The sequence below is a fragment of the Bubalus bubalis genome, chromosome 1, assembly GCF_019923935.1.
Source record: "Bubalus bubalis isolate 160015118507 breed Murrah chromosome 1, NDDB_SH_1, whole genome shotgun sequence".
NCBI classification, from domain to species: Eukaryota; Metazoa; Chordata; class Mammalia; order Artiodactyla; family Bovidae; genus Bubalus; species Bubalus bubalis.
This window is the reverse complement of record NC_059157.1, coordinates 109,594,287-109,621,252: the sequence shown is the minus strand read 5'-3', so window position 1 is coordinate 109,621,252 and position 26,966 is coordinate 109,594,287. Positions and strand designations below refer to the sequence as shown.

Genomic DNA, 26,966 nt, shown 5'->3' with positions numbered 1-26,966 from the left:
TTTTATATAACCGAATCTCACATTTACTAATTTTGGAACCAGTTAATACCAAACAATTCTTAAAAGGCAAAGGAAAAAGAGTTGATTTCTCAGTGGAAATTTTGGGCCTAAAGAACAAGGATGGTTCTGAGTCATTGAACTACATGGGTTTTAATCTAACAGTTTTTCTTCATTTTTGACTAAGTACTTTAATCCTGAGATTAAACTACTATCCAAATGTCTTTTTCAAAAAGGAAAAAGGAAGCACTTCAACACGATGGGCACTAAAACAGGCATTTCCTGTGTAAGTAAGTGCTAAAGGTGAATGCTCTAAACTCCCAACTTGACGCCATTTCACACATGAAGACTCCTTGAGATCCCTGCAAGCGTGGGCTACTGCCAACTCAAGGAGGAAAAATATTAAGGGTGTGTGAAGAATGAGGAAGAGTTGCTGTTTTATGCAAAATTCCTTTAAAGAGTAAGGACTATTTCCTAAATTTATCAAGAGGTTTTCAATCACTCTTTTTTGAAAGAGAACATAAAGGATGCGAAGGCACAAAAAGGGAAGCTGAAATCCAATTGCAATGACTACTCATGCAATTGGCCCCTTTCTACATGGCTTTATAGAAACCTCCTGAGTACCAAAGAGTTTACGCTTTTACAAAAGAAAGCTCCTACATTGTTGCATGGCACACTACTGCTTCCTTAGACCTTTCAGAAAATAATCCCCAAGTATTCTTTACAAACCCTAAAGGGTTTTCTACATTAAAATACAGCGACAGAGATCAAGTGTAGAGTAACTGCAGAACTGTGGTAATGAGTTGTACGAGTTTCATATGAGTGCCTTTCTACTCAACAGAATGAGAAAAAGGGCATCACCCCATGGACATAGTCAGTTTCACAGTGTGGACATACACATATGGATGATCTGAGGCACAAGCTGTGATTGGTCCTAAGAAGATGAAAGGCAGAATCAGGTTCAAAACCCACATCTCACGATTTCTGGTCCTTCTTTAGCAAAGATGTTGAGTGACTTCCTAATTGTATTACACACAATTTGGATCTTTCTCCAAAGTTGCTCCTGGTACAGCATGATAAGGAAAACCAGATGTCTGACTTGGTAACAGTATCCAAGGCATAGGTGTCACATTCACAGCAAGCTTCTCACCGTAGGATATCTGAGGTCTGATGCCATAGAGAGGACTATGGCCCAATCATGACTACTAGAGTTCAGTTTTCAAAATTTTGGGAACAATCTGATCGTAGCCTTTCCTTCTTGTTACATTATAGGACAGGAATTTAGAGTATTCGGTCAACAGGTTCTCCCAGTAACAGGTGATGTCATCCATCTTTAAGTGGTTCAGAATAAACTGGCTTCCCCTAGAGACAAGATTAACAAGAACAGTTAAAGCATGACATTTAATAAAACTAGTAGCTTACATTTGAGTACTTACCTGTGCCAAGCACTGTTCAGGACGCTTCATGTAAATTAACTCTTTGCTCTTCAGAACCAACTCTGCAGCCATCGTATCTACTGCTGCTGCTGCGTCGCTTCAGTCGTGTCTGACTCTGTGCGACCCTATGGATAGCAGCCCACCAGGCTCTCTGTCCATGGGATTCTCTACACAAGAATACTGGAGTGGGTTGTCATTTCCTTCTCCATAATATCTACTATACACGTGCATTTGGAAATAGACTTTTTTTTTCTTAAAAACAAATATATAAAGAGCCAATCCTCAGAAAGGGTACTTGAACTACTTCAAAGATTTCAGTCTAACTCTACAAAGGATGGGCTTGGGACATAGGTGAATGTGTAGTTTTCCCCAGGACAGCTTTGATTCTAATTATCTCTGTATAATGAGGCCGACATTCAGATAGCACCATGGTAACAACATTCTTATGACTTTAGCTTGGGAAAAGTAGGAATGATTAAAGTGGAAAAAGAAAAATGAACAGAACTTACCTTTCAGCAATTTCTTGAGCTACATCATCATTTGCTTTTACAAACTGCAACAGCTCCCTAAAATGGAAAAAATTATTAGATTTTGAAATACAGACCATGCTCATTAGTACTAAGCAGAGAGATTACATACTGAGGCCTGTAGCTAATCTTTAGATATATGGATGTTGAGTTTTTTTTAAAGTAAAGCTATCAGGTCCTCACAGGATCAAAATAACAACAAAAAAAAGTACTTTGCACATAGGCGAAACAATCTATTGTAGTTTTGGAATATATTTGGGAAAACAGAGATATGTTCAATGATACACATCAAAAATCAATAGTGAAGAAAAAAATTTCCCTCCTGTCTCTTGCTCTGGTCCCCAGAAGAGGGCACTGGGCTTACATTTCTGGCCCTTCTCCATATGCCGTCCTAGCTCTTCCCATCATGAGAGGAAATTTGCCTTCGTTTCACTGAGGTTAGTTCTCACACTGTATCTGAAAATTCTTTTGATGATATAACACGATTGAATACCCATATCTATTTAGTCTTTGAGAGATTAGTGCTTTTCAGTGCATACTATCTGAATGTTACATTTTGAATCAGCATTAGAGCACTTAAAAAATTAAATCCCACTCAGTCTAGTTGGATAATAATGCAGTACTATCTTTGAAAACAAAATTAAAAAAAAAAAAAAAGCTTTCAGTGGAAAAAGTCATTAGGAGTAAATATCTTGAACGGCTGGGGACTTAGAGGCAGACTATGGGAGTCATCAGAGACTCTGCTTGAGGGACAGCTGCTTACTGGACGTTGGAGAGGTCTGTTTTTACTGGGATGTAGTGAACCCATGGCTTCAGCTGTGGGTAGAAGAATTCCAGCCACTCGTCACCAACATGGAAAACAAGTGAACCACACAGAAAGAGGTGTTTGAACCGGAAACTTGCAGCAACACCCCGAAAATTAAACAAATACCTGGAAAAGAGAGAGCAAAATATACTTGATACTATATTCCTGCTACCACACATGACATTTTTTTCTTATCTCCTCTTCTTCTCCCCTTTTATTACCCTCTCTTCTTTCTCTTTCCACTTTCAATTTTCAAGGACCCATCAGCATGTCCCTGTGGAGTTCCCATAAACTCCTTGCTGTTCCAGGGGTTAGAGCCTGTTCCTGGGAATATCAGCGTGAGGGAGAAAGAGAAATACTTTCTCCAGGCAGAGACAGATAGAGCCAGCAGCTGGGTGCTGGGCAGAGCAGACACAAGGCTCAGTGGAAACAATATCTCACCCTTTGTTTACAAGTTTTTCTAGGCCTAAAGTCTCGAACTCATCATGGTCCCCCCACAAAGCCTAGTTTTTCCCATAGTGTTCCCTATCTGGTCAAAGGTATGCCCTGTTCCCTGTGTCCTCTTAAGAAGTCTGGAGAAGACAACCAGGCATGCCTAATCAATCTTCAAAGAAATGCCCCCTGGAAAATAAAGGTAATAACTAAGAACATTTTCTTTTCAGCATTTCTGGTACCTGTCTCTAACCAGAGCTGCTTCTACTCTGTAGTTCCCACTGTACAGTGTAATTACCATTCATTTCTCTGAGTATTCCCACTGCCCACCTCCTGACCTTGTTTTACCTTCATCTCATTCTTAGTCTTGACATTTAAATATAATACATTAGTTACATATTCCTCATTCATGTTGAACCTTAAACTATTTTTATTAACTTAATAAATGACTGATCTAACTTCAGCTCTTGGCTGTGTGGGGTGCAGAGAGGGGACCCCATCCCTTTGATTATGAGCATGCAGGCTCCCTGGAAGCAGGGACCACTGTCCCTGTTTCATTGTCTCTGCAGTTCCCACAGAACCCAGTCCAGAGCTTTGTGCACAGCAGGCTCTCAGTAAGCAATAACTAAATCAATCAATGTGACTTTCACAAACCCCAGCTGGACCCTAGTATTAAAATTCTCATCCAAAGAGAAGCTATTCCAAAAGAAATAGGGAAAACCAGAAGAGTCAGGAGTCCTGGAAATCTTACTTGTATTTGCAATGATCCACAAGATGGACATCCTTAGCAGCTGGCTTTCCCAAGGTATCCTTTCAGGGAAAAAGAAGTTGTTAGTATTAGCAGCAGGGGCATTTATTGAAGATCACTGTGCAACAAGGGTCACTGAACATTTCTTCAACATGACCTCCCTGAAGTCTCAGAAGGCACAAACTCAGGAGGCAAGACTGTCTCACTTTATAAATGAAGCAGCCGAGGCTTTGAGAAGTTGGGAGACTTGCTCAAGGTCACACAGCCTTAAGTAGAAGAGCTTGGGCTTTAACTTGGTCTGTGTGATTTTAGAGTTTAAGCTCCCCTGGGGCCATGTGACTCTTCCTCTGCACTCAGGAGGTCATGGCCTGCAGCACAACTCACTCTGTGTAAATCCTACGGCAAAGGAGGTTAAAAACGGTGGCTGGTGGGCCTAAGAGGTGTAGCCCACACACAGATTTTGTTGCACTAGCAAAGTATTTGAAAAATAAATATTCAAACCACTGCCCAGCATTTGTAAGTGGCAGGATACTTCTTATAAAAACCGATTTCCACTTTTCTTGGGAAAAAAAAAAAAAAGGAGGATTTGGCAAAGAGAGCTCCTATTCTCCCTGGCAGAAATGCCTGGACCTTCAGTGCTCTCTCCCGCTCACTACTGCAGCGCCTGGGGGCATCAGAGTCCGAGACCCCTATCCCCTATCCATATTCCAGCCACCTTAGCAGACGGTGAGGGGAACAAGTCTTGCTTGCTTCTGTGGCCTCCCATAGCAGATGCTGTCATGAATGGATACACTTTTTCATAATTTTTATTTTTTAACAAAGTTTCTTATACTGCACTTGCTTCTGTTTGAATTAAATGATCATATGATAAATACACGCATCTTTACTTAGTATTTCTTAGTTTTCACTTAGTTTTTCTGACAAGAAGTTTAAACATTTTCTCCTATCATCCTCAAATGGTATATGGAAACTTCAGATGAGGACATTTACAACTTAAGGGTCTTTGAATAAGACAAGAAAGACAGAGTTAAGAGGATAGAGATGGGACTCCCAACCAAAGAAGCCTGTCACTGCTTGTTTCCCCTTAGACTCACTTAGGGAATTTTAAACAAATGAAGATGTCTATACACCATTTCCAGAGACTCTGATTTATTCTATCAATTTTTAAGCTCTCTGGTTGGATTGTATAGTCAGGGTTGAGAACCAATGGTTTAAACCAGATTTTGGCAAACTTAGTGCCCATAGGCCAGATCTGGGTCACTGCTTGTTTCTGTGCACAACCCATAAACTAAAGTTATTTTTCCCTTGCAAATGGCTGGAAAAAATCCAAAGGACAATATTTTTATGACATGGGAAAATTTTATGAAATTCAAATTTCAATGCCCTAAATAAGGTTTTATTGGAACACAGGCATGCTCATTTGTTTACATATTGTCGAAGACTGCCTTCACCCTGTGGTGGCAGTGCCGAGGAACTACAGCCCAGACTGTAAGATCCGAAAAGCCTAAAACATTTACCAGCTAGCCATTTACAGAAAATGTTTGTGACCTCTGGTTTAAACCTTCCAATTAATATAAAATATGAGTCATCATAAGGGCCCAGAAACACAATGTGAGTTTGAAAAAGAATAATTTACACATATACTAATTCTAGTCCATGGAACGGTCTCAACATTCATCCCACCACTGAGAGGAAACCTAACGTGAAGTTCTACCCAGCTGCAATGTTCCTGGAGTGAGAATGTTCACTGCTGTAGCTCTAGTCAGATGATTGGTGATTACTTTCATAGATTTCCAGGCCTGGTTTTTGGTGTACTCTGCATCAACAAGTTTTGGGTTTTTCCGAGATAGAAGAATGAGAGGATCTCGTTCTGGACTTGTCCTATAAAAGAAACACATGACATAGAACTACGTCTCCTACACCATAAGACCACTCCTAATAGCTGAAAGGTAAGCAGTAATCAGACCCACGCGATGACCATACGCACAGATGAACAACTCACAGGTTATTTAATAGAAGAGGAGGGGGATACTAGATCCTACAGCATCTAGGTGGTCCTGGCTATTTGCCCCTGTGCCCTTCAGGGCAGGGGAGTATTTGGCCCTCTCTGCTTGCATCTAGTCTTTAGGATTATGTTATACTAAAGCCACATCCCAGGGAATTATTTCCCTTTTAGAAGCTTCATGTAACCTCTAATCACTGGTACTCACAGCTGTGTAACTGGTAATCACCACTCACCAAAACAGCGACATGACCTTTGTTGGGTGTGCTCTGTAAAACCCAGTATAATATTTAAATTAAAAAGAAAACCAAAGGGCTCAAACACCTGAAAACTTATTGTAGAAAAAGTCCTAGTTATGGTTCTAGTACCAGATGATGTTGACATTTGAGGGGTCATGGACTCCCTGAGAATCTGATAACTGTGGACGCCCTCTCTACATATCCCCATATAACTTCAAGGAGTTCCTAAAAGTCTTGAAGTCCACACATGGATCCCAAGTTAAGAATCGGTAATCTGAAGATCTGAGAACCAGAGATGTTGACAAAGAAACATAAGCAATGGTTGTTGGGCTCATTTGCACTCTGAAATCCACCACCAAGTGAAGAGAGAGTGTGACCTCTGACAAGGACACACTAAGAAATCTGCAGAACTCTCTCCCTTCACATTCTCCTTGGTATTCATCTGTCCAACAGATACTCATTGTGCATCTACAAGGTGGGTACTGTTCTCAACACCCAGGATATAGAGCTGAATAACATGGACTCAGTCTTCCCCTAACCTTTTTGCTTTTGCTCTACCTTCCTTCCATGCATCTCTCTCAATTTTCACCAGTTTCAGTCTACGCTTCCACCACTATTTGGCAGCCACATGGTCTGATGAAAAAGGCAGTTAGAAGAGCTAGTGATGGTTCCTGCTCTACCATTAAGTGGCAGAGAGTCTGTGGGCACAATCATAAAGTACTCCCAGGGAAATGCAATCTTTCAGGCAAGAGGACAGCTCATTGTTCTATTCAGCATTAAATAATTAAAGCCTATCACACTCGTCACACTTTGTAAATGTCTGCTGAATGACTGCACAGATGAACTTTACTTCTTTGAATTTTAATTCAGCTAAAAGTGATTTGGCCAATAATTTGGGTTCTTCTCTAGCCTAAAATTCTGTGATTCTATGTCTTTTTCTTAGTTATCTTAGTTTTCTCTTTGAACTAGAGTTTGCCACACTCTCAAAATTGTACACATTAGCCAGAAGAGTACCTTTGTAAAATGTCAGAAAGTATAATCACCTTGATCCTCGGAAATATGCTGTGGAATTTTTCTTTTTCCATGGCCACTGTGCAGCTGACCTAAAAACAGATTTCATTAGTTTCTGAGTTTCTTCCTTAACTATATAAAGAAGTGTTTGAATCATTTCTAAAGCTTAGCTGAGAGCTTTACATTTTATAGTAAGTCTGACCCAAGCTACTCAATTCACTAGCAAGGTAATGCCCCAAATCCTTCAAGACAGGCTTCAACAGTACATGAACCGAGAACTTCCAGATGTACAAGCTGGATTTAGAAAAGGCAGAGGAATCAGAAATCAAATTGCCAACATCCGTTGGATTATCGAAAAAGCAAGGGAATTCCAAAAAACACCTACTTCTGTTTCACTGACTATGAAGTCTTTGTGTGGATCACAAACTGGAAAATTCTTAAAGAGATGGCAATATCAGACCACCTTACCTGCCTCCTGAGAAACCTGCAGGCAGATCAAGACACGAAACAATGGACTGGTTCAAAAGTGGGAAAGGAGTACATCAAGGCTGTATATTGTCACCCTGCCTATTTAACTTCTATGCAGAGTACATCATGCAAAATGCCAGGCTGGATGAATCCCAAGCTGGATTCAAGATCACCAGGAGAAATATCAACACTTCAGATATGCAGATGACACCACTCTAACGGCAGAAAATGAAGGAACTAAAGTCTCTTGATGAGGGTTAAAGAGGAGAGTGAAAAACTGGCTTAAAACTCAATATTAAAAACACTAAGATCATGGCATCCAGTCCCATCACTTCATGGCAAATAGAGAGGGGAAAAGTGGAAACAGTAATGGATTTTCTTGGGCTCCAAGATCACTGCGGACAGTGACTGCAGCCACGAAATTAAGACACTTGCTCCTTGGAAGAAAAGCTATGACAAACCTAGACAGCAAATTAAAAAGCAGAGACATCACTCTGCCAACAAAAGTCCATACAGTCAAAGCTATGGTTTTTCCAGTAGTCACGTACAGATGTGAGAGTTGAACCATAAAGAAGGCTAAGTGCCGAAAAATAAATGCTTTTGAATTGTGGTGCTGGAGAGGACTCTTGAGAGTGCCTTGAATTGCAAGGATATCAAACCAGTCGATCCTAAAGGAAATCAGTCCTAAATATTCATTGGAAGGACTTATGCTGAAGCTCCAATACTTTGGCCACCTGATGTGAAAAGCGGCTTACTGGAAAAGACCCTGATGCTTTGAAAGATTGAGGGCAGAATAAGAAGGGGGGTGACAGAGGATAAGATGGTTGGATGGCATCACCAACTCAGTGGAAACAAGTTTGAGCAAACTTCGGGAGATAGTGGAGGACAGGGAAGCCTGGTGTGCTGCAGTCCATGGAATTGCAAAAAGTTGGACACGACTTAGTAACTGAACAACAACACTACTCAAAAGAAAAAGCTCTAAATGACATTATGTTCCCTTTTATTTATTTTTATTTTATTTTTTTTTTTAATAAAGTTTTATTAAAGTATGAAGGAGAGAGAGAAAGCTTCTGACATAGGCATCAGAAGGGGGCAGAAAGACTACCCCTATGTTCCCTTTTATTATTACTTTATCCTCTGGAGATGCTAGCTAGCAATATGCGCAAATCTACTGTTTGGTTAATAAGTTAACAACATTGAAAGAAAAGTTCCCAAAGTAAATGACACATTTAGGGCTATTTAATTCAGTACAATCAGGATTTCTTCCTTACTTTAAGCAAGAGTCTAGAGGATGAGATGGTTGGATGGCATCACCGACTTGATGGACATGAGTTTGAGCAAGCTCTAGGAGTTGGTGATGGATAGGGAAGCCTGGCATGCTGCAGTCCATGGGGTCGCAAAGAGTCAGATACGACTGAGCGACCCAACTGAACTGATTGATAAAATTACTAGGCAACAATAACTGCAGAAAATAACAGATACCGAGTCAAGGGCAAGGAAATAAATCACTTCCTGACTTTATGTTTTAGATGCATAGGAAGTATTATCAGATTTAGTCTGATTTTGCAAAGCACTCTGGTATCCTCAAACGGTACTTAGTGCTCCATAAAGACCAAGTCCCCGAAATTCAGTTCTCAATATCAGTTACCACAACCAGTTTCCCTTGCTGAAACCGCTACCTCACAGATCCATCATTTTTTTTTTTAAACACCAAAAACATTTTGTATCGGGGTACAGCCAGATAACAATGTTGTGATAGTTTCAGGTGACAGATGCATCATTCTTAACTTACTTTGTGGGAACCCTTCACAGATGTTTTTGCAGCATCTTTCTCTGAAAAAGGAGGGGGTCAAACTGAAGTGGAGTTCATGAGGGATTGGTGAGCTGTTTGCTATAATGGAGAAACTCCGCACATAAACTTTTCAGGTAGAGGTACTGTTCAGATACAAATAGTGTCCCATTACTCATTTCTCTTAAGTGAGCCAGTCCTCCATATTTTCCTGGCTTATCTTCCAGCTCTTTCTCACTGGATCATCTTTACCTGATTCTCCAGTCCAACTATTTCTTGCTCTGTCCCACACTCCCTCCTAACAAATCAGAACTACTGTAGCACTGGGGGGTGAGGTGTCAGGGAGACGGGGTTCCGAGAGGGAACGAGTGGTAAACAGCCTGCCTGCCAATGCAGGGGACATAAGAGATGCAGGTGTGATTCCTGCACATTCCTGCACACATACACACATTGTGTGTGTGTGTGTATATATATACACACATTGTGTATATACATTTGTATATATATATACACACACACACACACAACTCATTCTTACAACCTTACAAGATGGCTTTTATTATCCCTACTTTACACAGTTGAGGCCTTTAAGAGGCTAAGCAATTTGCCCAGCATTACACAGCTAGTAAGGTTTAAATCCAGAGTCCCTGTTTTTAAGCCCCATTCTACCTTTACTTTCCATTCATGCACAATATTCCATTTTATAGCCATGTCATCGGAGAAGGCAATGGCACCCCACTCCAGTACTCTTGCCTGGAAAACCCCATGGACGGAGGAGCCTGGTAGGCTGCAGTCCATGGGGTCACTGAGGGTCGGACACGACTGAGCGACTTCCCTTTCACTTTTCACTTTCATGCATTGGAGAAGGAAATGGCAACCCACTCCAGTGTTCTTGCCTGGAGAATCCCAGGGACGGGGGAGCCTGGTGGGCTGCCGTCTATGGGGTCGCACAGAGTCGGACACGACTGAAGCGACTTAGCAGCAGCCGCAGCAGCAGCCATGTCATAATTTACTCCATTCCTTATTGGTGAGCTTTCAGGTAGTTTTAAACTTTCTACTTTAAGAAACAACATTGAAGTGAATATCCCTGTATGTACATTTTTGCATACTTGTTTAATTATCTTCTCAGGATAAATTTTTGAAGTAAAATGGCTGGGTCAAAGGATATACACATTTTACATTTTGATATACTGCTCAACTACCCAACCAAAAACACTGAAATTTTGAGTATAAATTTCCTTAGTTCCTGGGAAAGCTGAATTTAATATAGACAGACTTGAACCACGTATCATCTGCTTTCCCTCTCCCTTATTTTTCCCACCCACCTATCCATCCCTTCAGAAGACCCATGTTAGGATTTCCGTCTTTGGGCAAGCACTAACACTGGTGCTGCCCCAGCCCTCTTTTATGACCCCACTCCTCTGCTAGCAGTAGAGTGAATTCTTTAAATCCACAGCAACACTGACTTCTTCTACAGGGTGAAAAGTCAGTCTATGGGGACAAACTCCCAAAAGAGTATAAAGATGGAAACACGCCAGGCAGACACCAATGCAGATCAGGAAACAGATGACTAAAGTTTCAAGGTAAGAAATGAAATCATGAGGCTAGAGATTTTGAATGGAGGGCTCTAAAAAATAAAATTGCAATTCCAAAATCATGAATAAATTCAGCTCAAGAATAAAAGGTGAAGGTATCAAAAGATAAACATATTAACGATTTATAAAACATATTCTATCTCCCTAAAAATTGCTTATTAGTTTACAAACAATAAGAGTAACTACACAGTAAAAGAGAAGGATACACTTAAGAGTTGTTGCAGATTAAAACAAGTTAAAGATACATAAGGACTAAATACAACACAAGATGCTGGACTGGATCCTGTACCTGAGAAGAAATGTGTCTTATGGGACACTGTTACAACAATTCAATGTTGAATTAACATTGTTTCCTGTATTTGATAATTGCAATGTGGTTATAAAGGGAACACTCTTGCTCTTAGGAATTATGCAGCAAAGAATTAAGGGGTATAGAGCCATAAAGTATGCAACATACTCTCTAATAGTTCAGAAAACAATAAATTATGCAAATATTACACATGTAGCCTACACATACATTGAAGGACACAATGAATCAAGTTATTATCTGATAGAATACCATGCAACTGCTTAAAACAATGAGGCAGTTTCCTATGTACTGCAGCAACAGCTGTAGCTAAGTCACTTCAGTCGTGTCGGACTCTGTGCGACCCCATAGACGGCAGCCCACCAGGCTCCTCTGTCCCTGGGATTCTCCAGGCAAGAATACTGGAGTGGGTTGCCATTTCCTTCTCCAATGCATGCATGCGTGCTAAGTCGCTTCAGTCGTGTCTGACTCTGTGTGACCCCATGGACAGCAGCCCACCAGTCTCCTCCGTCCACAGGATTCTCCAGGCAAGGGTACTGGAGTGGGGTGCCATTTCCTTCTCCACCTATGTACTGACGTGGAAATATTTCTAAGACACACCAATTAGTGGGGGAAAAGTTGCCTAAGTGGGACACATTGATAAATTTTTATAAGCACACAAAGTTTTCGTATTCAGAAAAAAGTTGTTTTTAAAGAGATTTTAAAAATAAAGTAGATGTACAGCAGGTGGGAAAAGAGCTACAAAAAGAAGAATGTGAAAAGGGTATTTGCAAGCACCTGAGGGCAAAAAAAAAGAATAAGAAAACAAAAGTCAAGAATAACTTGGTGAAAAAAATGTTAACAACATTATTATTTTTCTCTCTCAAAATTATGTTCAAAATGAAATGCTAAATAAAAAATGACAGTCTCACAGTCTGGCGGACACGGGAAATATTAACTAGTGGAGAAGATAATGCACTTGGAAACCTGGATTTCAGGCCTACATTGGTTCCTTGACCAAAGTCACTTAAGCTCTCTGAGTTAGCATTCCCTCATCCCTGAAAGAAAGAGCTGGACAAGAACAATGAAGTATGAGGCCAAGTTATCTTAAAAAATAATTTCCCAATTAAACCTACTGAATAATTGACTTGTTTATTTAACCAGCGGCTCTAGCGGACAAAGAGGACTACAGCCCTACATGCTTCTCTAGAAAAGGGATGTTCTCTTCATCTCATTTAAATATGTAGTCACACTTAATACAGGTGATAGATATTTGTGAAAATGAAGTTGAATTAAATTATTGCTTTCTCTATATCTGAGAGAAGAACTAGAAAGACTGTGTTTCTAGAAGTTTACTAATTAGGCACCAATATTGTTTGGATCATTAATGTAAAATGTAGCTAGGTAAGAAACACCTACAGCTTGATGAATGAGACGATCTAAATTCTGAAATGATGGCAGGATGCAGACAACAGGCCAAGGCAGGTTTCAATCCTCAGTTACAGAGGATGTGAAATAAGCTTGAACTTGAGATGCCGATGGGACATTTATGCCCAGCCCAACCCTGCCTGAAGAGCTTGGCTCTTAATTATAAAGTACATTTATGTTCTTCCAAGTAATTTTCTATCCTTCCCCATGATATGATCATTTATTCTTTCCTACTTATAAAAGGAAATCACTCTTAAAGAATCTTAAAAGTGTAGAAAAATTTAAAGAAGAAAAAAAAGAGGCTTCTATTATCCCTCCCACAGAAGCACTGCTGACATCTTTTCTATGGATATGCAAATACTTCTATACACATATAAAATTGCTTATGCTATAAAGTTTTTGTCTTTTAGCTTAAAAGTTTGTCATTTTACAGAAAATAATTGTTTATACTTAACTGTTTACTTCAAGGTGACCCAAAAAGAGGGACAAATAAAACCTCTCTAGAGGACCTACCTTACCAGATCTTCCCTGAAGAGGTCCCACCGTCCAAGACCCATAGGATATATTGGCCAAACAGCAGGTCCTCCTTCCCAAAATGTCCAAGCAGGATACATGATATCATGGTACTCTGATGTCTTCAACAGAAAGAGAGAGGCTATTTTAAATCAGTCTTGGAGCAGAGGAAGAAGCAGCAAACTGCACTCATGTCACGGGATCTGGAAAAGGCCTTGCCCCTGTGTTACGCCGTCAAAGACACATCCAAGTCTAGACTCTGGATGCTAAAAGGCAAAAATGATCATGGGTTAAAATTCATGGGCTGACTGAATCCCAGAATATGAAATCACACTAAATATCAACTTTTCCAGTTCCCAAATTCTGTTTTTCTAGAAGAAATATACTGTTGGAGGTTTTAGTTTAAGCAAACGATATACCCAATTCTGAATGACCACATAGCCTTCTCATCTCTTAACTGATATCCTACTTGGAGTGTACATGGTCCTGCTGCTATTAAGTCGTGTCCGACTCTGTGCAACCCCATAGATGGCAGCCCACCAGGCTCCGCCGTCCCTGGGATTCTCCAGGCCAAGAACACTGGAATGGGTTGCCATTTCCTCCTCCAATGCATGAAAGTGAAAAGTGAAAGTGAAGTCGCTCAGTCGTGTCTGACTCTTCGTGACCCCATGGACTGCAGCCTACCAGACTCCTCCATCCATGGGATTTTCCAGGCAAGAGTACTGGAGTGGGGTGCCATTGTCTTCTCCATATATAGTCCTACCAGTTCTTAATGATTTCCTAGATAAGTCTTTTAGGAGCAAGAATTAGGAAATACAATGCAATAGTTAAGAGTATGGGCTCTTGAGAAAGATTATCTGACTCCACCTCTTTCCAACTCTAGGCAAGTTACTTAATTTTCCTACGCTTCAGTTTCCTTATCTTTATAACTAGAGAAATGATAATATCAATAATAGTATCTAACAGGCTTGTTTTAAATATTAAATGAGTTAATACATGTAAAAAACTAAGAACAGTGACACATGGTAAATACTCCGTAAGTGTGAGTGTTACCTAATACTGTGGCAATTCTGAGCTCATATTGGTTGGTCAATAAGTTCTGAGTTATTTTTTGGTTATTTTTCTTTTTTAATCGGGGTCAAAAGTAATGATGGGCAGAAAAGGGGTAGGGGTATTATCCCACACCTTTTGAAAAAAGTTTGAAACCATCTGAAACCTTTATATGGTTACTTCTGTTAAAATTCTGGCCACTGATACACCTCTAATTCTACTGTCTTCCACTGGAATTACATATGCAATATGTTGTTTGCCTTCTTTCAAATATTTAAAAAATGCTATGCTATTCATCAAGCACCTCAGGCATAACAGCTGCTCAAAAGAAACTGCATACTTATTATAGATGACAGACTAAAATCCCTGCCTGGCAAACTAGGAGTCATTGGTTTAAAAAAAAAAGAAGCAGGGGGAAGGAACTAAAGATGAAAGGAAAGTTAGTATACTGATGATCATACTTCATTATCCACAGAAAAAAACAGATAAATAATAAACATAAACCCTTACTGACTTACATGGGAGCCTCTATCTGTTCTTCTGAGAGGGCTTCATGACAAATAACGGGACCAAGCACTTTTGAGAATTGAGGCTAAACCATGGGAAATGCAACACAATGTGGCCTCAGCCCACTTGCAACACAGGAAATAAACAAGTCTAGAGAGAAAGTAAACTCTGATAAAGAAAAAGTGGGGAAAAAAGTCCCTCTGCTTTGGAGACACCAAATCAGAAACAGAGTTCCTTTTCCCAAAGTCTGGAGGGTTTTCCCAAACCTACTCTTCCCCCATAGAGTTTTCCATCCACTCTCTTCTAGCCTCCCCCATCTCTGCCCCCAAGTGCTTTCATATTTAGTCTCTAGGGAATGAAGGCCCATTCCTGTTAATACACCATTTGCAAGAACCTGAGCACTAAGATATTAACTGTGCCCTATTCTCCAAGCCCACAAGCATGTTCTAGAACGCCTATCTTTCCGTAACTAGACTCAAAGATCACCCTCTCACATGTCCCCCTCAGGTACCTCAGGCCTATCCCCTCCGTGTACTGTTTGGGTGCAAACTGTGTGGTTATTTGAGAACCTTTAGTCTGACCATTAGCCTGGCTAGGACCCTGGGATATAGTGGCCAGGCAGATGATACCCAATAGCATGGGTGATATATACATTGTAGGAGCTCAATATTTTTGTTGAAAGTCCATGAGCTTTCTTGGGTCACTCTCTCCCATGCTCTGCAGGTTCTCTGAACCCCACCTCCAGTGTCTTAGAGGTTCCTCAGGCCTCTCTCATTCCTCACCCTCCACCCTCAGCCCTAGCTAAGATCCCAAGCAATCACATTCATCACTTACAGGTCCTCACCTCCTTCTCCTCAGTCTTATTATTCAATGACTGTGAAGCTAACAGGGACACAGACCCGCTTTGGGACCTCAGGCCTCATCCTCACCATTACCCATCAGACTCTGCCACATTCAGTCATCTCCTGCTTATGCCCTAGAAGACCACCCTCCATCCCCTCAGATAGCCCTTTCTGTACTTACCTTACTGAAGGAGAAGATTGGAATGGCAGGCTCCATCCATTTAGGAACCTGAGGATAATCTCGCACATTGATCACCATCTCCATGTCAGGGAGGCGCCCAATAACTTCCAAAATAAAGTGTTCAACACCACTACACCTGTCAACCAGAAATACCACAACTTCACCAGATCAGTGCCTGCTCTCAGACAAGGCAGGGTCCCACTGACACTTTCAAGGCAGGACAAGCCAGCATTCAGATCACTGGCCTCCTGCAAAGCGTCCTGAGAGCAATGCTTCTGAAAGGACTATTCCATTCTTTCATGTGGTGCAAGTTATCTTTTCTGGCTAAGCTTCTCCAGCTTACAATAATAAAATTCTCCAACTAGAGCATCCTAAGTTTGATGGGAACGTTATTGCTACTCCTATCACTTCCTCTCCTCTTTTCATTTCCAGCATTTATTTCTCCTACATGGAATAGTTTAATTAGTAAGCAAGATGTAAATTTTGATAGGAACTGAAAAAGCTGATTTTCTAATTATGTCCCCTGGGCTTTGCGTCTCACAAGGACATTATTTTTATTTCCACCATAACTAAGTCTCATAGTTTATGAGGAAGGATAAAGAACCTTTCATTACCTTCAACCTAAATACAGAACATTCTCAAGAGCAGCTTTGCAAGCCAGAAAGAATGCCAGGTACGTAATCACAAAGATTGTAACATAGCTTTCAGAGCAGATTTTCTAAAAGGCTTTCTGGAAAGAAAGTAAGTATACACTGAGAGCTAACTTTCCTGCCCCATCCTTGAGGTCCGGACCAGCACAGTACTGGTGGCAACATTCCAAGGTCTGACCAAAATTTTCTGGCAGTGTGATAATGACTGATTTATATATAGGGTGATGACTACATATCAATATATAGGGTGATTACTAAATATCAATCGTTCATAAACATAAGAAAAGATGGTCAACTGTACTAATAACAAATAAATGCCCCCAAAGCCAAAATTATAAAAACAGAGAATAAAATGGTGCTTATCAAAGGCTGGGGAAAGAGGGGATAGGACAGATGTTGTTTAAGGGAACAAACTTACAAGGAGCAATAAATAAGCCATAGGGATCTAATGCACAGTGAAGTGAATATAGATAACAAAATGGTATGATAATTATCAAACTTATGAGACTATAATTTAATCATTTCCACTACTAAAAAAGAAAATAATTACGTAACATGATATAGAGGTTCTAATTGTTGCTACAATAGAAATCATATTAAAATAAACTTATCAGACTAATATGTTATACACCTTAAATTTACACATTATATATTAAATATATTTCAACAAAAAAGTATCAACATGACAAAAGAAAAAATCTAGTGAAGCTACGTGCTAGTTTCTACCAATCAGATTGTCAAAGATCAAAAGAGCCTGATAATACATAGTGTTACTGAGTGTGTGAGGTCTGTTCTGAGCATGTGATAAGAGGGTGGTGAATGTGTAAAAACAACCTCTTTGGAGGACAATTTGCTCCTATTTATTGAGATTTAAAAACACTTTATTTGCCTAATTAATTTTACTTCTATACTGTAGATATATTTACAAAGGGACTTCCCAGGTGGCGCTAGTGATAAAGAACCTGCCCACCAATGCAGGAGACCCAAGAGATGCAGGTTCGATCCCTGGGTCGGGATGATCCCCTAGAGGAGGAAATGGCAACCCACTCCAGTATTCTTGCTTGAAGAATCCCATGGACAGAGGAGCCTGGCGGGCTATAGTCCATGGAGTCACAAAGAGTCAGACACGACTGAAGCAACTCAGCATGAGTGTTCAAAAGTCTAAGTTCAAGAACGCTCACTGCAGCATTGTTTCCATTAGTCAAAAATTAAAGGGGAGAGATGGGGAATAATTAAGCATCCATTGACACAGGACTGAATAAAGAAATCCATACAATGGGATTTTTATGCTGCTATGAAAGAGTTCTCCATGTACTACTCCTATGGAACAATTTCAAAATCTACTGATACATGGAAAGGAAAAGTAAATTGCAGAACAGAAGATACAGCATATTCTGGTTTACTGGTGAATCTAGACAATTGTATATGCAGATTATTTCTGGCAGGATATACAACTGTAGCTGTCTCTTGAGAGGAAGACTCAGGGGCTAGTGGTATGGTGGAAGGCCTCATTGTATATACTTTTGAGTTAACTAAATATTTTACCATGTGCATATAATACTCCTTTGATGTTAAAAAAATTACTAGTTACAAAGTTTTAAAAATGTATTATTATATTTTTATTATATATTATTTATATAATATTATTATTACATATGATTACAATAATACATTTACATGTATTTACATTTACATGTTAACAGCTAAAACATTTGTTATTTTCTTTCACACCTGGCTTTTAAAATAGCACTCTATCACATACTGCATGATTCTATTTATATAAAACTCAAGGAAATAATCCATAATGAGAGAAAGCAAATCAGTGGATACCTGAGGGCAGGGATAGGACAGGAGGAAGGCATGAGAGGGAAAAGGGGAAAGAAGGGCCACAAAGGGGCACAAGGTAACTTTTGTAGTGACAGGTTCATTATCTTGGCTGCAAATATATATATATATATATGAGATACATATTTTGATATATGTATCAAATTGTACACTTTAGATATGTGCAATTTATGTCAACCATACTTCACTAAAGCTATTATTTAAAAAAATACCGTTTTTCTCTTTGAAATGATGCATCTCCAGGTGCTTAATTAGATGGTGCTCCAGTTTCTTAGCAAAATCTTTCAGCTCATCCTTGAAATGGTGAGTTTGCATGTCCTTTTGTTCAGAACTGAATTCTTTAAATGTCACTGATATTTCTCAAACTGGGTGAATTCAAAGATCTAGACCTAGAAAGATACTACTTTTGGCCAGATAAAAGTCTGAGATATTACACAACTGTGTCCATTTCATTAAGCTGGTTCTAAATATTTTGTTTTGTTTCTCTTTTATTTAACTCTCAATTCTTTAGCTGTGTATGTAGTTGGGGTAGGGAACTTTCAATGTATTAGAACTCGAGATGATTTTATTGCCAATGAAAGGTCCCATCCTCTCTTAAGAATATTTCTAAGAGCTCAAGATTCTGACCACAATGCTCTGGAGTTAGGAATAAGAGCTATGTGCCTTGCAGAAACTTAGAGAGCACAATTTAATTTGATCCGGAGATCGTTCAGCTAACTATCAAACACTGGAAAACCTTTTGAAGTCCAAAAGGATCTATATTCATATTTTCTTTCTCATTTGTAGAAATCACAAATTCCTCTATACTCATAATTTGTAGTTAAAGTCTCTGCTATTGCTCCAAGTAATGAAACAAATGTCTATTTAAAATATCTCAATGATTTTCCCCAGTACCACCTTACTTGCCCCTGACACTTGAAAACCAAAATTGTGATTACCTCAGAATATGGGATATTAAATGATCTTTATATTTTTCTGTTGTTGTTTTTATGTATTTTTGACAGTGAAAATACACTAATTTGTAATGAAGTTATTATGACAAAATATAAATCCTTATGACCAAATAGATGCTTGTTTTTTTACAATACTGCTCATTTATTTTACTTGTAATGGCATACGTCATTTAGAAAAAAAGGTCTTAGTAAGGGAATACTCTGCCTTTGTAATTTTATAAAGATTTGAGGGTTTTTTTTTTAAAAAAAAAAGGACTCCTGGGAATTCCCTGGCAGTCCAGTGGTTAGTACTCTGAGCTCTCACTTCACTTCCCCGGACACGGGTTCAATCTCTATTTTGGAAACTAAGATCCCACAAGCCAGGCAGCTGCACCAAAAAAAAAAAAAAAAAAAAGGCTCGAACAAGAAGGTTTATTATTTGTTGTAAATAATGCTGCCTAAGGGCAATTTCCAGGCTCAGTCTGTGACCCTCCCCATCAGCCTTTAGCCCGCTGATAAGGAACTTCAGCTCTCACAGCTAAAGTCCTGCCTAGAGTGGCCTGTGTAATCTGCAGCCCTAGTTATTTCTCTTGCCTTTCTGCCACCTTTCTTTGAATAGTCAGTATCTAGAACAATAGCTGTCCCCTGACAATCAGTCACGCTCATTCTTCAACCCAGCTCACTCACACTAGTTAACATTAGCCTGTGTCCTGCAGCTGCTGTATCTGGAGAAGAAGGGGTAGAGCCAGATCCAGTACCACCGGTGATGTGCCCCAGCCTTACAAAGAGACAGGAGACAGATGTCACTATTGTGTGGTCCTGAAATGTGAGGGTTTACTTGTAAGTCCCTTTAATTGGACTCTATATTAGAGTGTCAGTTGCTCAGCTGTGTCTGCTCTTGTGACCCCATGGACTGAAGCTCACCAGGCTCCTCTGTCCATGGAATTCTCCAAGCAAGAATACTGGAGAGGGTTGCCATTTCCTTCTCCAGGGGATCTTCCCAACCCCAGGATTGAACCCGGGTTTCCTGCACTGCAGGTGGATTAGTATTAAGTAAGCAATAAGGTCAGAAGATATATGTACCTTACAGCTCTTACCTTGAGGGGAACATGCAGTCACTTTCCCGGTATAATCTGTTCTTAATTATCTGATAGTGGGTCCCTAGCTTCCGTCTGACTACCTCTGCCATCATCTTCCTGGAGATACCGCCTCGGAAAGGAGTTAGATCCTCTTCTATGACACTGGAAAAGAAGGGGAATCATCAAGGAAAGCAGCCCAAGAGAGGGGTACCATCCCACCTCTTCCTATCTGTAGGTCTGGGCTCAGTATTAGAGAGCATAGAAAGCTTCGGGAAAGAAGAGGGAGCAGGAATGAGCAACCTCTTTCCCAGAAGCACCACAGGCAACCTAAAGTAACAACAACAAAGCAACAGAAACGAAAAAGCAAGCCAGTATCGAGCATCTCTTCCCCCTCCCTCCACCTGGCCTGCCCCTCCCTTGCCTGATGCATATTCCTCCTCAATACTCCTGTCACACCTGCATCCTCCCAGTCACTGCAGTCCCGCTGACCTTTCCTTCTCCGAATCCCACAGAAGGCACAGCTTATGCCTTACAGCTTGAAACCAAGTCTTACGTTCTAGCCTGTTCGGCCCCTACCACATACTCCAGCAGTATGTGTCTGACAGGAGTAACTAGGAATTACACTATTTTGTATCCCTTTTAAGGCTTGGTACAAACCAAGTTTTCAGTAAGTATCACATGCATCAGGTAAATTTTTTGAGGAATTATAAAATAATGAACGTAATGAGGAGTTAAAGGACTCTGTTATTTAACTGATAAGGAATCTGATATCTAGAGAACTGACTTGGATCTGAGACCTGAATCTGGCACTAGAATGTAAGGCTGATTTCAAAGTAATCTTTCTACCATCACACTCTAGCCTTAATTTGCATACACTAAAAGATAACCAACAGGAAACATAATTTGATTCATTTAAAAATATGTTCATTCCTTCAACAATATTTATGGAGTACTTACTGAGAGTAGGGCTTCCCTTGTGGCTCAGCTAGTAAAGAATATGCCTGCAATGAGGGAGACCTGGGTTCGATCCCTGGGTTGGGAAGATCCTCTGGAGAAGGGAAAGGCTACCCACTTCAGTATTCTGGCCTGAAGAATTCCATGGACTGTATAGTTTATGCGGTTGCAAAGAGTCAAGACACGACTGAGTGACTTTCACTTACTGAGAGTCAGCACCAGGAATACAACAGCTAATGTAGGACATATGCCTTGACCTCAAGAAGCTTTCAGTCCAGTGGGGAATGCAAATAAGTACATTCCTACAGGGAGTTAACAGGCAATGCTGAGACCACCTGGGCCTCTACTGTCCCAGTGTATTTTTATTCTCTAGAAATCAGAAAACCACCTCAGGGACCCTGTCGGCTCTCTGACCACTGCAACCAAGGTCTCTTGGGGATTTTAGGGGATTTCCTCCTGACAAGATCTAAATTCTTAAAGATGGGTGAAAGAAAAGAACTCACCCGTGGTAACAGCTGCAGTTTGGACTTGAACATGGTTCGTAATTCTCCAAAGCCCTGTTAATTTGGTCAATAAATACTTTCCATTTTGAACCTTCAAAAAGTGAAAAAAATGAAGGTTAACAAAACACCCCTGAGTATTCTTATTCACTAGCAGCAGGTAAGTAGAATCCACAGAAAGCCAAAACTTTTATTAGACACCCCCTTTTCATTCCACTGGTGGAAATGGACAGCCAGGAAGGATTCATTTTACAGCTCTCCAGCACTCAGGTCAAGTCTGCTCCTCTACTCTGGCTGCCAGACATCCAAGAAAGGGGAAAATTTCCAAGCTTAATGCCTGGCACTCAGAAGGTTACGGATAAATTGGTCACACAGATTCTCAGTTTTTACTAATCAAACTGAGCCCTGTAAAGAGGATCGATTAAAATCCACAGTAATTAACCCTCCTTTCATCTCTTCACACAATGGACTAAGAACACTACACACACACACACACACACACACACACACACACACAATGGACTACGAACACTACATACACACACACACACACACACACACACACACACACGAATTATCCCCCAGTGTGTCTTAGGGAGGTGCAAGGTAGCCAAGCGTGGGCCATACCCGCTGTGGGCATGCCCTCCCCTACCCACTATCGCTCTGAATTCTGGAGGATGGGTTACTCTCCAGGGTTCTGGGCAGGAGAAGCAGCGCCGGACACCCAGAGGCACTCTGCTCCGAAGAGCAGCCGTGCCCGCTGCCCAGCTCTGCGCCGCAGCGGCCACAGCACGAGAGCGGCGCCGGCAACGCGGCCAGACCCCAAGCCCCATCGGTGGGCCCGGCCCTGTACGGAGCACACCTGACTCCTTCTCGCGGCCCGGCACCGGGGACAAGAGTAGCAAAAGCAGCCACAACCAAAGCTGGGAGGACACCCCCAGCTCCATCGCCTGCCACCCAACTGCGGAGTCCCGGCTGCTGCGCGGACGAAAGCGGAGCCCCGCACAAAGATGGCCGAGGAGCTGCACCACGTGGGCGGAGAGCCGCCCAGCGCAGTGACGGCAGAGCGCCGCTCGGCCTCCCGCTCCTGGTCCCGAGCCCAGCAAGCCGCGCAGCTTCTCTGGGAAGGCGGCACAGGTAGTCAGCTGCTGACGTGCTCGTTTGTTTAGAGCTGAACTCGCACTCTTTATATATACATATATATGCATCTCTCGACTGAGCGACTTCACTTTCACTTTTCACTTTCCTGCATTGGAGAAGGAAATGGCAACCCACTCCAGTGTTCTTGCCTGGAGAATCCCAGGGACGGGGGAGCCTGGTGGGCTGCCCTCTCTGGGGTCGCACAGAGTCGGACACGACTGAAGCGACTTAGCAGCAGCAGCATGCATCTCTCAGATAAAATCGAATCCCAGGAGAGTGAATAAATGGCTCCCTGGGGAAAAATTTCTATTTGTCCTTTACATTCTGTAACATCTTGAAAACGTCTTATTCTCCGCAGCCAAAAAACTGAAAGCCAAAAGGAAACATTTTTTCACCCAAAGATTTACAGTCAGTGGCACAACCCAAGCTAGCAGTTCTTTCCACGGCCTCAAACTGCTTCTTTTTTTAATAAATAGCATAGATTTGAGCACCTGAATGTCTACAGTACTGTTAGACCTCAAATGATTGCAAATAGTATATAGCACATGTCTCTTTGTAATAGCAATTTATAACAGTCGGGGTGACTCAGGGGGGAAAAAAAAACGGAGGACAACATTATACTGTAAAGTGTAGGCATATACAGTGATATACAGTTGCAAGTATGTATCTATTTTATAAAATGTGCATGGTGACACCTAGGCTCTGTGGAAATACAAGATGAGATCTGTGCCCTGAAGGAATTTAGATCTAGTAGGGAGAAATATATTCTTCCCAGGAGCTTATTTACAATTTAAGGCAATAACTAAATGCTACTGGTTTCAGTGGAGGGAAAGATCAATATGGAAATCTGGAGAAAGAGGCAGGAAGGGTGTATTGTATTCCAAGCTGAAGAAAGGAGATGTTGTAGTTCATGAATATTGTGCTAGAGATGCTGAAAGAGGGGAAGCCATAATTTGCAGGTGGGAATAGAACCTGGGTTGATGGTAATGAAGCATTTAGGATGTATGCTGAGGAATGGTGGAAGATAAAATAATGTTGATTAGTTAGGAATGGCTATGTAACTCATTTTGGGTGAGTGGGAAGAGAAGAAAATGAATCCTTAATACTGTATCTTACAAGCCTTTAGGACTCCAAATGAAAACGACTGTTCCTTCTTCTTCCAGGAAGGTGAGCAATACTTCAAATTGAATAATTAATCAAAAGCCCACCAAGCAAGGTACTACATAGATGACCTTCCCTTCAAAGTTAGTTTAAAATAAATATAGTGGAAAACAAACATCCTTCCCTTCAAAGTTAGTTTAAAATGAATATCAGATCAGATCGGATCAGATCAGTCGCTCAGTCGTGTCCGACTCTTTGCGACCCCATGAATCGCAGCACGCCAGGCCTCCCTGTCCAACACCAACTCCCGGAGTTCACTCAGACTCACGTCCATCAAGTCAGTGATGCCATCCAGCCATCTCATCCTCTGTCGACCCCTTCTCCTCCTGACCCCAATCCCTCCCAGCATCAGAGTCTTTTCCAGTGAGTCAACTCTTCACATGAGGTGGCCAAAGTACTGGAGTTTCAGTTTTATTTAGCATCATTCCTTCCAAACAAATCCCAGGGCTCATCTCCTTCAGAATGGACTGGTTGGATCTCCTTGCAGTCCAAGGGACTCTCAAGAGTCTTCTCCAACACCACAGTTCAAAAGCATCAATTCTTCGGCACTCAGCCTTCTTCACAGTCCAACTCTCACATCCATACATGACCACAGGAAAAACCATAGCCTTGACTAGACGAACCTTTGCTGGCAAAGTAATGTCTCTGCTTTTGAATATGCTATCTAGGTTGGTCATAACTTTCCTTCCAAGGAGTAAGCGTCTTTTAATTTCATGGCTGCAGTCACCATCTGTAGTGATTTTGGAGCCCCCAAAAATAAAGTCTGACACTGTTTCCACTGTTTCCCCATCTATTTCCCATGAAGTGATGGGACCAGATGCCATGATCTTCGTTTTCTGAATGTTGAGCTTTAAGCCAACTTTTTCACTCTCCACTTTCACTTTCATCAAGAGGCTTTTTAGTTCCTCTTCACTTTCTGCCATAAGGGTGGTGTCATCTGCATATCTGAGGTTATTGATATTTCTCCCGGCAATCTTGATTCCAGCTTGTGTTTCTTCCAGTCCAGCGTTTCTCATGATGTACTCTGCATATAAGTTAAATAAACAGGGTGACAATATACAGCTTTGACGTACTCCTTTTCCTATTTGGAACCAGTCTGTTGTTCCATGTCCAGTTCTAACTGTTGCTTCCTGACCTGCATACAGGTTTCTCAAGAGGCAGGTCAGGTGTTCTGGTATTCCCATCTCTTTCAGAATTTCCCACAGTTTATTGTGATCCACACAGTCAAAGGCTTTGGCATAGTCAATAAAGCAGAAATAGATGTTTTTCTGGAACTCTCTTGCTTTTTCCATGATCCAGCGGATGTTGGCAATTTGATCTCTGGTTCCTCTGCCTTTTCTAAAACCAGCTTGAACATCAGGAAGTTCACGGTTCACATATTGCTGAAGCCTGGCTTGGAGAATTTTGAGCATTACTTTACTAGCGTGTGAGATGAGTGCAATTGTGCGGTAGTTTGAGCATTGTTTGGCATTGCCTTTCTTTGGGATTGCAATGAAAACTGACCTTTTCCAGTCCTGTGGCCACTGCTGAGTTTTCCAAATTTGCTGGCATATTGAGTGCAGCACTTTCACAGCATCATCTTTCAAGATTTGAAATAGCTCAACTGGAATTCCATCACCTCCACTAGCTTTGTTCGTAGTGATGTTTTCTAAGGCCCACTTGACTTCACATTCCAGGATGTCTGGCTCTAGGTCAGTGATCACACCATTGTGCAATCATATTCATAAAATGAATATAGTGGAGAACAATTATAGAAACTCTAATAAAATAGCTTGCTGCTGCTGCTGCTAAGTCACTTCAGTCGTGTCCGACTCTGTGTGACCCCATAGACGGCAGCCACCAGGCTCCCCCGTCCCTGGGATTCTCCAGGCAAGAACACTGGGGTGGGTTGCCATTTCCTTCTCCAATGCAGGAAAGTGAAAAGTGAAAGTGAAGGCGATCAGTTGTGTCCGACTCTTCTCAAGTCCCAATCACTTAAGGTCTTTGAAATGAAAATGAATCATATTTTCTGCAACTTTACAATGTTTATATTTGAAGTGAGAGATCGAGAGGTAAGTGAGTCCTCTACACAGGAGGAATAAGGTACACATGAATTTAAATATTACTTGTTTAGTTTACTTAAGTGGTAAGATTTTATTTCCAGTGGTTGCTATATGAGTGAATGAGTGCTAGAATTCTCCTGGGAATTAAGAAACCCACAGACTTCTAGGCCTTTGCCACGGTCACTAATTTAAAATGCAAACACTATAGTTTACTAAAAGACCCTCCATGTTCAAGCTCATTGTGTCTTCAAAGTCATTTCATGCTCACCATAATCTGGCTATACAGTTTTACACTGAATTTCTCACACATGCCAAGTTCTAACCCAACTTAGAATCTCTGCCTAAGTTTTGTTTTCCATCTGGATTGTTTTTCTCTCTCATCCTGGCATCTCTGGTTCCTTCCCAACATTCAAGTTTCTGCTGAAATGGCATTCCTTCAGACAGATTCCTCTCAAAACAGCACCCTAATTTTCTACCTTACCCCCTTATTTATCTAGTTCATAATACTTAAAAACAGTATTTAATTGATATTAAGTAAATGTGTCTCTCAGAATATAAGCTTCAGGAGGGCAGTTACATATCTTATTCAGAAGCACAGTGCTTGGAACATAGTAGGCACTAAATAAATAATTGCTGAATGAAAGATGAACACTGGTGAGCCAATGGAAAAGCGGCAAAGAGTTTCAGAGTACCAAGCAGTAGTTGATACTGAAAAGAAATGTATCATAAGCCTACAGGTGAATACAATGAAAATATGTAATCATCTATATTGCATGAAAGAAAGCTCTGTGGCACACAAGGACAGTA

The 26,966-nt window shown here is 40.9% G+C and overlaps 1 protein-coding gene across 1 annotated transcript; it reads right to left on the bottom strand.

Annotated features, from left to right (window-relative positions):
- POGLUT1 (protein O-glucosyltransferase 1) lies at positions 1-22,857 on the bottom strand. Its single transcript, XM_006057615.3, has 11 exons — positions 22,679-22,857; positions 21,820-21,910; positions 20,381-20,524; positions 15,857-15,992; positions 13,277-13,398; positions 7,230-7,289; positions 5,727-5,826; positions 3,949-4,007; positions 2,724-2,891; positions 1,943-1,999; positions 1-1,359 (listed from the first exon to the last, which is right to left on the bottom strand). The coding sequence occupies exons 1-11, from the start codon at positions 22,761-22,763 to the stop codon at positions 1,203-1,205; spliced, it is 1,179 nt and encodes a 392-aa protein (XP_006057677.1). The 5' UTR covers positions 22,764-22,857; the 3' UTR covers positions 1-1,202.
- Between the last annotated feature and the right edge of the window lie 4,109 nt (positions 22,858-26,966).